General features: G+C 40.9%; 2 protein-coding genes across 3 annotated transcripts in view; both read left to right on the top strand.

Annotated features, from left to right (window-relative positions):
* Positions 1 to 784: 784 nt before the first annotated feature.
* On the top strand, positions 785 to 5,077 carry LOC308371727 (major histocompatibility complex class I-related gene protein-like; the record flags this gene model as incomplete). Its single annotated transcript, XM_080846714.1, has 5 exons — positions 785 to 1,076; positions 1,429 to 1,707; positions 2,807 to 3,085; positions 4,564 to 4,574; positions 4,910 to 5,077. The coding sequence occupies 5 exons, from the start codon at positions 785 to 787 to the stop codon at positions 5,075 to 5,077; spliced, it is 1,029 nt and encodes a 342-aa protein (XP_080702840.1).
* Positions 5,078 to 9,073: 3,996 nt separating this feature from the next.
* dnajc16l (DnaJ (Hsp40) homolog, subfamily C, member 16 like) overlaps positions 9,074 to 12,472 on the top strand; it is a 14,697-nt gene continuing 11,298 nt past the window's right edge. For both annotated transcript variants that reach the window (XM_080846002.1, XM_080846001.1), the window contains exons 1-4: positions 9,074 to 9,177; positions 10,260 to 10,459; positions 10,756 to 10,822; positions 10,920 to 11,244. In XM_080846002.1, the coding sequence (XP_080702128.1) occupies positions 10,275 to 10,459; positions 10,756 to 10,822; positions 10,920 to 11,244 (577 nt within the window). In that variant the 5' untranslated portion in view covers positions 9,074 to 9,177; positions 10,260 to 10,274. The remainder of the gene's footprint in view (positions 9,178 to 10,259; positions 10,460 to 10,755; positions 10,823 to 10,919; positions 11,245 to 12,472) is intronic.

Raw genomic sequence — 12,472 nt, 5'->3', positions numbered from 1 at the left:
ATTTATGTCTGGAGACTCATTTCACATGGATTGAAACCTGTTGTTCCTGTCCTTGCGCGCGGCGGCGGCGCGCGGTGCACTTTGGTGTCCTGTCGGCCGGTTGTGCACCTGCCAATTTCTACACCCTGTCACGCGGCTGGTGCATATATGCAAAACGAACGAGTTGGAGACACGAGTCGAAGGTCCGTCTGTACAAGCATCTCCATGACCCTCCAATACAGGTGAACAGTGATTCCTAGATGGTACAGAATCCGTGCAGAGAGATCACTGCAATGTTTGTGTGATTTACTAACGTTACAGTCAAAATTAGCATGTAGGCTGTTCCAAAACATAAAATGCCCCTCCTTTTCTAGTAGAAAAAACACTGTTCCACACTGAAGTTGAGACCATTACTAGTTACGTTCACTTACAGGTTGGTAACAGGTTAGTTCAGCTGGTGACTAGCAATAAAACACGCACCAGAAACTTTTAGGACTCGTCAAGTTTCCAAAAACAACAAGTGATCCAGTTTAGCTGTCATGTCACATAGCCCAGGCTATTTCACTGTGCTGTATTTACTGAATTATCTTAATATGATGGCGTATTAGGACCATTGTAGCTGGGGAGAAAATGACAGAGCTGGGGGAATATATTTTGGCTGGGTAAACTATTTTGGATAAGGAAGAAACGATAGGGGGTAGCCTATGACCTTAAGCTATCATTGAATCAACCATTTGCATCAGGATAGAAATAAAACTTCTCACTCCACAGCATTTCTTCATTTTGCAGATTTCCCCATAATTTAATGTCGTCTCTCTGTGATCTGTTCCTTTCAGTGACCCATTCCCTGCAGTACTTCTACACGGCCACATCAGGAATCTCAAGCTTCCCAGAGTTTGTAGCAGTTGGAGTGGTTGATGATCTGGTCATCAGTCAGTATAACAGCTACACACAAAAATGTGTTCCTAGGCAGCCATGGATGAAGCAGCATCTGGATCAGGAGTACTGGGACTCAGAGACCAAGCTGGGCAGGGGGGCTGAGGAGGTGTTTAAGAAAGTCATTCAGATTTTAAAAAGACGCTTTAATCAGACTGAGGGTGAGTTTACTGATCATGTCTGGGTGAGACTGTCTGGACTATAGATGACACTTAGTATCTGTTTCTTTTGTTTCAGAATACCAGTTTAATGGTCTGCCAAAGCCTTCATCAAATCCTCAGTGGTGGTAGTGAATAGAAAATAAAAAACAACACATCATGGACCTCAGCCAGTAGACTTATTTCTACAAGTAGGATGTAATCTATCAGACACATCAGTTACCAAAACTAGAAAAGAAAAAGGCTCACCATGCTTGTCTATGACCCCTACAGTTTTATGTATTATTTTATGTAACTTTAACAGACATGGATTCATGTTACTAAACATTACCCTAAATGCACTTTTGTCTATCAGGACAGCATGTTCTACAGGCAAAGAATGGCTGTGAGTGGGATGATGAGAGTGACGTCACCAGTGGCTATGAGCAGTATGGTTATGATGGAGAGGACTTCATCTCACTGGATCTGACCAACATGAGATGGGAACCTTTGAGACGGGAAACAGCCGTGACCAGTCTGAAATGGAACCGCCTCAAGTCCATTTTGAATGCCAGGAAACAGTACTTCAACCATGTTTGCCTTGATTGGCTGAAGAAGTATGTTCTGTACGGGAACCGTTCTCACGGATGGAAAGGTACGGCACCATCACAGATGTTTAAAGGTCTTGCCATGTGTTGCTTGCTGACATACTTTGGGACCAATTGAGATTGTTTATTTGGGTGGCCGTAGACATTTCTTGACATGCAGAGTTTAAAGAAGACATGCTGAAAGTTAATAAAGACATTTCTTGACATGCTGAAAGTTAAAACAAGACAAGAGTCAAGAGACAGGCTTTCTTCTTGCATAGGTGCGCATCAAGGGAGATAGTCAGAGGTTTCACTCAAAAGATTCACCTATGTCTCATCTAGTCAGCTTCTGAAAACAAAGCATAAGGGGTGTCACCCGATAGCCCCAGCACTCCATGAATATTTCAGTTTTCAGTTCAGTTTGTTTATTTGTTGAAGAGGGACAGTGTACATTAATAAACATTAAAATGTAAATGCACCCAATTGTAGCCAAAAGGCTAGTTTCCATTGGCAGTCCCCCTGCCAGAGTGTTAATGGCTAAACAACTTTAAAAAAGGCATTAACATATATATACACATATACATATATATATATATATATATATATATACAAACATAACATTGACAAAACACAAACATAACATTGACATATTGATCAGTCTGCTACATGTGTAGACGGGAAACTCCACAACATGTGTGCAGGGGAAATCTCATCTAACCGTTTATTCAACCAATAACTCTTACATTTAACCCTTAGTCAAATTAAAAGCAACAAGTACAAATGAATCTAAGATTCATTGGATTATTGATTATTGTTAATTATTATTAACTCTGATCCTTAATTCTGATTTTGCAAGTCCTTCACTTGACATGCTGAAAGTTAAAACAAAACATTACTTGACATGCTGAGAGTTAAAGAAGACATTACTTGACATGCTGAAAGTTAAAACAAAACATTACTTGACATGCTGAGAGTTAAAGAAGACATTACTTGACATGCTGAAAGTTAAAACAAAACATTACTTGACTTGCTGAAAGTTAAATCATGAGCCCTCTCTGTTTCTCTTCTCTTTGTACTTGACAATGCATTACTGCTCCCATTGTTCATGTCTGCTATGTCTTTAAATTATTTTCTTTTAATCTTAATCCCCTCCCCGTCTTCCTTTAGTATCCCCTGAAGTGTTCTTGTTCCAGAAGGCGTCATCTTCTACAGTGGTGTGCCACGCCACAGGGTTCTATCCAGATGGAGTGAAGGTATCCTGGAGGAGAGATGAATGGCACATCCAGGAGGGTGTGAAGATGGGAGAGACGCTGCCCAATGGGGATGGAACCTTCCAGAAGAGAGCTGAGATCACAGTTTCACCTGAGGAGAGAAAGAGAAGTCAGTACACCTGTGAGGTGGAACACCGGGGTGGACAAACCCTCATCACCCTGACTGAGGAAGACGGTAAGATTGTTAAATGACCACACATACTGTAACTCATCAGCTAGTGAGAGGGTGCTGATATTTATATAAAAAAAGTTTTAACATTTCAAAACCATTCTTGTCATTATCATGATTAAATAGCTCTGTTTTTATCTCCCTTTTTCTTATAGCCTCTGGTACAATAAATACATTGTTACCTTTTAAAACCTTTGTCTTTTTTCATAATTTTCATTGTGCTAAAAGTTAGAGTGAATGAAAGTCAGAGTTGCTGATAGAGCACACCAATTAAGCTATACTTTAAAATATAATTTCCTATAATATTAATCGATTAACCTAATAATTAATTTATTGTTTAAATTGACTGAAAACAGTTAATTTATTCAAAGAACCTTTTCGGTTCGATAAAGAACCATTTTGTTTAGGCTTTTAAGAACCCTTAAGGGTTCCTTTGATGAACCCTTCAAAAGGGTTCTATATGGAACCATTGAGGGGTGCCATATATGAAGCGTGCAATAGAACCATTTTTGGTTCTATATAGCACCTTTTTTTCTAAGAGTGAGCCTACTCTATTACTATAGTATTATGTTTATATACAGTACAGTCATAGAATGAACAGAGGTCACAAGGTGAAATAAATAGATGATAAATACATAATGATTGTAGCATTTTTGTAGGTCTAGAGGCATTCACATTAAAAATACTAAATTAAAACTTCTGACAGGAACAGGCTGCTTTAACTGTATTCATTACTTAAACAGAGTAATTATTTTAGCCCTGTGCAAGATTGATGTTTCATATTTGGTTTATATTTGAGGTTTTTCTTTCCTACAGGAAATACTCTTCAAGCCGTTTGGATATTTAACGCTAGTTCCAGTAATATTCTATTTATGATTGCAGCTCTTGCAATCTTAGTGAGTGCCATTGTTTTGAAGAAAAGTAAGTTGCCTTTCTGTCATAATTTATGTAATTTCCACAATTTTGTCAAATCTAGAGATCTAGGTCTAGAGGCATTTACATTTTTCAAAAGTAAAATACTGCACCTTAAGCAGTATTCACGATATGTAACAGTATGGTACTTAAAAGGGGAAGGGGGAATTTTCTTAAACCCGTGTAAGACTGACTTAGTTATATAAAGTTATATTTGACAAATGTTTTCTCCAACAGCATCGGAGATTGCAATTATTATTGCAATTGTGATTGCCATGGTTATGTTGATGACGACAGGTGAGTTGCCTTTATGTCACAATGTATCCAATTTGTGAATGATCTTTGTCTGAGGAGCATGATAACTAAACAGTGTTTCCCAATATAACTGTTCATTTTGTACTTTTAATTTTTCCAGACTGTCAACAGGGACATAAACGTACCACAAACAAATAGATGATGAATACATAATTACTGTAGCATTATTGAAGGTCTAGAGGCATTTACGTAAAAAAAAAAAAAATACAATCATAGCATGAACAGACTGATGTGTTATACTTTGTTATTTCCCATAGGAAACATTGTTGTAAACATTGTTGAGAAGGCTACACACATTGTTATTATTGGAGTAGCGATTGCCAGAATTAAGAAAAGTGAGTTGCCTTTATGTCATAATTTATGCAATTTCCACAATGATGTAAAATGCTCTGTGTCTGCTTTCTGTCATTGATGATGCTTTCGTGTGTTAATGTAAACATTCTCTATCTTTAGACTTGAAAGAGTTGGCAGAACGTGAGTACATTTGTCACAACTTACTTGACATATTTATAATATGAAAAATAAACTCGCCTTCCTTAATGTGCATTTTTGTTCATAGTGTGAATCATGTCTTTATTTAACGTATGTATTTTTCCTTATCAGTGTCTGACCCAGATGCCCCCCTCTGACCCGGACCCGGATGCCCCCTCTGACCCGGACCCGGATGCCCCCTCTGGAACTACAGAGACATCAGCAGGCCACTCGTCTCCTCTCACACCGCATGGCAATCCCAACACTGGCGATGGACAGGACACAGCCACAGGGGCGTAGCCAGGACATTATTTCTGGGGGGGCCAGCTCTGGCCAGTCTTTTATTTGGGGTGGCACTTGATTGTCAAAAAACGACTATTTTTCAACTCACACTCATGCATTCAATATGGGGCTTGTAGCGTTAAGTGACAAATGACAATATAAGACGACTTGAAAAAATTTGTATGCATTTATTTCAGCTTTATACCGTTTTCTGTTCAGGAGGGTTTTTTGTATATTTTTTTTTAGGTTTTGGGGGGGGGGGGGCAGGGTGGCCATTCTCTGACCAATGGTGGCCGTGGCCCCCCCTGGCCACCACGTGGCTACTCCCCTGAACAGCCATGAGTGGCCTCTGTAATAAGCATTCTTCAGTTAAGAATCTCCTCAACCCTCCACCTCCACCATCAGTCACCTCCCTCCCTGCTGATGACTTTGCTACTCAACCCTCCACCTCCACCATCAGTCACCTCCCTCTCTGCTGACGACTTTGCTACTCAACCCTCCACCTCCACCATCAGTCACCTCCCTCTCTGCTGACGACTTTGCTACTCAACCCTCCACCTCCACCATCAGTCACCTCCCTCTCTGCTGATGACTTTGCTACTCAACCCTCCACCTCCACCATCAGTCACCTCCCTCTCTGCTGATGACTTTGCTACTTTCTTATTGGTACAATGGCAATGGGTGGAAGGGTAGACCTCCAGAAACACCCACCACTTTCTTTCCTTCCGGGACTATTTACTCACGCCAGTTACGATTTGCGATTAGCTAAGTCTTTCACTTATTAATGATTAGTTTAGACTAATCACCTGACCAGAATGGAGAAACAATCTGTTTTTAGTAATATTAGTAGTACTGGAATATTAATTAATGATTGGTTAATACCAGGACCTTTACTTTTTTTATTGAGCAACGGTGTTGATTGCTTGAATTTGTAAATAAAGATTATTTGTATTGTGGGATATATTTTATGTTTAGATGAACATGGATTAACTCATCAGTATGAAAGTCTCACTTTAGGAGAGGCAGACTAGGCGGGAAGCAGTAATTTAGCCATAGACATGATTCACTGATGTTAAAGCCAGCACTACAGTCACGACACAGGCACATTCCAAGAAACCCCCAGTGAGGAGGGGTCTCAGAGGATCTCAGGGAGTCTTGGGGATCCAAACACGACACACACACACATGGGGTCTCAAGGGAGTTAGAGAAGAGGGAATAGTTCATTCGGATTGGTTTTGGCAAACAGCCAGATAGAACACACCCCACAATATACAGGACTTAAAATGGCATGCAGAACGTTCATACAATGAGATCGAGCTAATCCATGGACCATCTCCTTATTGTAGCTTATTGATTACAATAAAACCTCCATATTTCTACATCGAGTCTCTGGTCTTCTGATTGAAAGAAAAGGTGTAGTGAGATCCCATTCTTGCCGCAACAGTATTTTTGCTGGTTAACTGTAGTGAAATGTTGGTATGCCCATCTTTATACAAGGTATTGTTTTACTGAATAAATATATGTGGTAAAAACACTTTCATATATGTTGTCAGAAATGCTACATATGCTTGAAAATGACTCCATAGCTTTAAGGCCAGTGGACTAAATAGAATTTCTGCTTTTGACTTCTGATGTCTTCTTAAGCTGTACAATCGCCCAAAGGGCGTTTACTTGCATTCTTAAAGGGCAGTGCTTTTGAACTGGATATTGCAAGTGCATCCAGAAATTCTAACTCATTGCATGATCCAGCCATTGTATGATTCATCGTATCATATCATCACCAGTGCACTGCACTTGATTAGATCCCTGTCTGAGGCTTGTGTCTTGTCCACATACATCAACAATGACTTGTCTATGGCTCTCTGCCGTTTATTGCTGGACAGTAAAAACCCTGAATGCAGGAGGATTGAAACATTAGAGGGGCCTCATCTCTACATCACACAGTGATTAATTATGCATTTCTTGGCAATTTAGGGGACACTGGAATGTGAATGAATACATTACAAAGGCCTGGAACAGAAAAAAGAGGTGTAAAATACATGCTTTGATTTGGAAACATCATCATCATTATAAGAAGACCATAGATTGTGTGCAGCAAGTCCAGACCTAAACCTATCATATCTCTGGAACATTACATTATATTTTGTATCTGACATAAAGGCTCAAATATTAATATGAGCGCATCTGATCTCTACTAATGTTACCCATGCATGGTCGCTACTGCTGCTTAATGTTCCTGTAGTGCAGTGCAAGAAAATAACTCATTAGTTAAACATTAGACTTCCTGGAAAAATTGGGAGAAATTTTCCAGTCAAAACCTTTAAATGTAACAGTAACAAGAAATTATAAAACAATGGTAGGTCAAGTTGCCTGTCAATCACTTCATTCCATCCATGCCTCCTTACATTAGGCCAGACTAGACCCTGATCTCACACACACACACACACACACACACAGGGGCGGCCTTTCCTACAGGCGGGTTAGGCGGCCGCCTAGAGCGCCATTTAGAGGGGGAGCGCCAAATAATGCGCCCGAAAAAAGAAAAAGAAAAAACACAATTATAATTTTCTTTTTTCCCCGGACGCATAAGTTGGCGCCCCTTCTCTATCTCCAACCAATATTTTGTCATAAAAAATAAATCTAACATTAGGGTAAAATGAGCCAAAACTCGACACGGAGGGCTATGTTCTTCATTGGTGTTGTTAAATCATGCTAGCATAGGGAGGCATTTGGTGCGAATGTGTGTGTATCCTTGAAGAGGCTTAACCCCAGCGGCGTGCAAGACTAGACGGGCCGGATCACAGAACTCAGCGATATACCTCCTTACCGTTGTAAAGACAGGTGACATAAATTATACTGCAACCCCGCAAGGTGCAGGGAAGTGTACTTATGATGTACAATACACATTAAGGGTGGCTACAATATGTTATCATGAAAACACTAATGAACCCAGTATTTCAGAGATCAAACTGATTTTGGAGAAACAGTGTATAATGAGCAGATAGACAACACGTAGGAGTGAAGCTCGCCTAGAGTGCCAAATGTGCTAGGGCCGCCCCTGCACACACACACACACACACACACACTAGAGCCTGGTCATACACACACACACACACTAGAGCCTGGTCACACACATACACACAAACTAGAGCCTGGTCACACACACACACACACACACTATGCAGACCTGGGCAAAGAGCGGCCCCAGGGCCATTTGCGGCCCCTTGGCTGTCCCTGACCGGCCCGCAGAGGTCAATGTTAAATTAGGAATCACACGTTAAAAGATCAAAATTCATATTACTATGAATTTGTATATTTATACTATTGCATTGCAAGCTTGCTCTCATGTGTGTTTGTGTCATGTGTATTGGTCATCTGGGTACGCCCTAAATACTGCAAAGACATGCTCATTTTTCATGCTTAATTGAGTTCAGCCTATTGGTCCGGCCCTCCACAACAGTCCCACTTTCTCATGTGGCACCTTGGGGAAATGAATTGCCCACCCTTGCATTAGGCTATAGTAGAATAATGTTTTAACAACTAGTTTCTGGGGGGAAATACAAAGGAAGCATCCTTGACTGACAACACCCATAAATTGACACGCCATGGAATCTGTACCATCCACTTTGCTTATGATTCTGGCTTTAAAGGAGGATAATCTATTAGTAATATTATAGATTCATATGTGTGCAAAATGACTCAAGTGACTGTCCTCTGTATGTCACAGAGTAGGCTACAAAAGAACCCTGCATGGACTTTAAAAGAGAGAAGCAACACCCTTTGCCAACCCAACCAACCTACTATCTCCTGTTGCAGGTTAAAAGTTTGAAAAGGAAAAATATAAAACTCTTGAAATGTATCTGATGCAATAGATGTTCATATCAGTGCATGATTAAAAACAACTTTCCCATCGTATTCTGTGTTTCTGAACTTTTATTATGAAAGCGGGATGGAGGACGCACAGAGGTAGGCGGTGGAGGAAGATGAGCACAGCGAAGTTGCTGCTTGTCACCGGCTGTTAGCTTGGTGTCACTGCCAGAAAATATTGACACAGGGACGTTTGCAGGGAGATAAAATGGCTTTGGAAAAATGTTGATGATGCCAATGTTCTGTTGAAGGTATTGTCACCAAATATTTCTCCAGCAGTTAATATGTGCATGTCCGACATTCACTGCGTTGAAAGTGTTCTTAAACATTGCAGGCTAATTTATAATACTAGCAAGCAAGGTTGGCTAGAAAGCTAACTAACGTTAGCTGAATAGTAAAAGGCTTCATAGCATGGTAGCAAGTTGATTCTTTGGCTGCGTCTTGTAACAATGTTGTGTTATTCCACCATTGCTTAATATATAATCTAAAAAGGAAATGACGTTTGGAAATATCTGGTCTGATTCTGAACTAGCCCAATCTTGGATCATAAGCTGACATTTGGACAGCATCACCTAGGTAGCCAAAAAATACTACTAGCTTAGCTTAGCAAAAAAAGCACTCAGTTATGCACAGGAGACAGCGCAGCCAGTTGTTGTAGCTTTCTACATTTTTAGATGACAGATTGATATATTTTGTAAAGGGTTATTTAATATACAATTGAAACGTCATAGCTCTGAAATCGATGTGTCTGTTACCTCATCCAATTCAACCGGAAAAAGAAAGCCGGCCCAGACAGTACCACGAAAGTGTGCAGGCTATCGAATGTTAATTTAGCTGATGTTGGCATTAAACCATAACTGTCCAGGGCAGGCGTGCATAAGTTTATTTTTTTATAGGGTTTGTGCTCATTAAATTGAGACCGAATGGAAATATCTTGTAGTGATTGCGGGACAGAGGTATTATGAACAGAATGCTAGACCACCTGTCACCGTGGAGCAGATGACGCGTTGTGTTTCATTCACTGACACGTTTAGGTGTGGCGGTCGTTACGCCTTTTTTGACAAAAAATAAATACATTAATCTTGCCAATGTGATGCATGAAATGAGACAATGGGTAATGTTCCACATGCTTACTTTTTAAGAACAAGGGAAAGAGGCATTTTGCTTTTCAATTCATGTATTTATTTTTCTGTGATCAGATACCATAGCTATTGGACAACAACAAGTGCATTAATGATATTGGGTTTCTGTATTAGATTCTTCTTATTAATATAGTGAAAGTGTCAGAGGTAATGGACATCTTTTAACGTGTAACTATCCCCCACGTTCTCAGCTAACTCAGTCAGCTATGCAGAAGATGGGGAGGCACTGGAGGCTGTGCATGTGTCTGGCCGTGTGGTTGACCGTGGTGGTACTGCTGTCCGAGTCGACGTTGGCCGCGCCGGAGTTCGATCCTTACAGAGTCCTGGGTGTTGGCAGGAAAGCCAGCCATCCTGAGATTAAAAAAGCCTACAAGCAGCTGGCGAAGGAATGGTGAGAGTGTGTTTTTCAGTAGTGTGTGGAGTGTGTTTTTCAGTAGTGTGTGGAGTGTGTTCTTCAGTAGTGTCTTCTTAAGGAATGGTGAGCTAATGTCAAGCACAAGTTGAATGAATGAATGAATGAAAGTGACACACTCTGAATTCCACCTCTGCATTTGAACCATACAGTTCCGTGTGGGGTTGTGATGTCACACACTTGTGTTTTTTTTGTAGCTTGAATCAAATGTATTGCGGAATGCGTAGCCATGGATACTGACATGGCTTACCTGTTTTTCCTGTTCTTTTTTTAAGGCACCCTGACAAGAACAAAGATGCTGGCGCAGAGGATATGTTTATCAAGATATCAAAGTCCTATGAGGTAGGGTGGTTTTGAAAGAGTGATACCTCACCTTGAGCTGCATTGCATTGTGGGATTGCCATAGCTAAGATGGTGTCTTGTCTCCACTCTCCCACAGATCCTGTCCAATGAAGAGCGAAGGTCCAACTTCGACCGCTTCGGTCAGATGGACGAGAACCAGCAGCACCACAGCCAGCCAGCTCAGGGTTTCCATGGCTACCAGAACAGCTTCTACTTCGACGAGTCCTTCTTCCATTTCTCTCGCTCCGGCCGCGACTTCGCCGACAGCAAGTACATGCTCCAATTCGCTCAGTACAACAACGATGTCGTGCCCGACAGCTTCAAGAGGCCCTACCTGATTAAGATCACGTCCGAGTGGTGCTTCACCTGCATCCACATCGAGCCCGTCTGGAAGGAGACCGTGCATGAGCTGGAGGCTCTGGGTAAGTCTGTGTGGACGCATAGAGGTTTGGTGAAGTCGTGTACAAGCCAAGGGCCCCAAAATAGGGTCGTCACTACCACTTGGCGGGGGGGGAGAGAATGTTTACTTTATTTTTCTGAAACCTATGAAAACAAATCGCTTGAGAATATTTTTGCACGGCAGAAACTTGAATCTGTTAGTCTTATGAAGAGATACACAGATTTCAGAAACGGAAGGTGAGCATTTGCCCCACCAAGTGGTAGTGGTGCCTCCTTCTGGCTCGTGCACTGAAGACTGTCTGAATGCAATTATGGGCACTTCAATGGAGTTCTTCAAAAGACTCAATGCATAGAGTTTCTGAAAGAGGTCTGGGTAAAACACATATATTCATAGTGGTTCTGTGTGGAGTTTTGGGTAAGACATATGGTAAAAGAAAGCACTCCGCACACAAGAGCTAATGAGTCGGTGGTAATGTATTAAACTATAGAAAGTGCAAGTACCTTACACAAAACATTTCATCAACTGTGTTCTCAGTTTGAAGACTGTGTGAATGCAAAGAGCTTTTTGGTAACCCTGTTAGCGCAAACCTCCACAAGAGGTATGCAAGGTGAACTACTCTAGCTATATCTAGCTTAGGGAACCATCTCAACAGATGATAGTTGCTAGTGTGTCTAATATTAACTCATTTTAATATGAAATGTATCTGAACTTGTGTTAATATGAACCTGCACAGGCATCCAGAGGGGCTTCAACCTATCATAGCTTTTTAACTATCCTAGCTTTCTCTTGCTTTTGGAACCACAGTTGGCAGCTGCTAGCGTGTGATGAACTCTTGTTAATAAGTGTGAATGTGAACTTATGGATATGAACTCGTTAATATGAAGGTACACAGGCACCCTGAGGGTTTCTACCGTTTCCTTTTATAATTATCAAAATTTGAGTAGATTTAATAACAGATAGATAACTAGATGTCATTTCATGCTAACGGAGCTTTTAAAACCATTTAAGGTTATTAAAAAAGTTTAGCTAGCTAGACAAACCAAGCTGCACACAATGCTACCATAAGGTTAGGAGTAGCCAGAGCATCTCAAGTTAGTAGGTGATAGATCAGACGTGAAAGTGGGAGCAAGATCAGGGTTTTAGTGTGGTGTAGGTACAGGTGTGTAGGTCAGGATTTTGGAAACACTGTTTGTGTGGTTTTGTTTGAATATTACTGTGTGTGTGTGTGTGTGTGTGTGAAAAAGTGTAAG

Source organism: Sprattus sprattus, assembly GCF_963457725.1.
Source record: "Sprattus sprattus genome assembly, chromosome: 10".
Taxonomy (NCBI): domain Eukaryota; kingdom Metazoa; phylum Chordata; class Actinopteri; order Clupeiformes; family Clupeidae; genus Sprattus; species Sprattus sprattus.
This window is presented reverse-complemented; position numbering and strand designations above follow the sequence as displayed.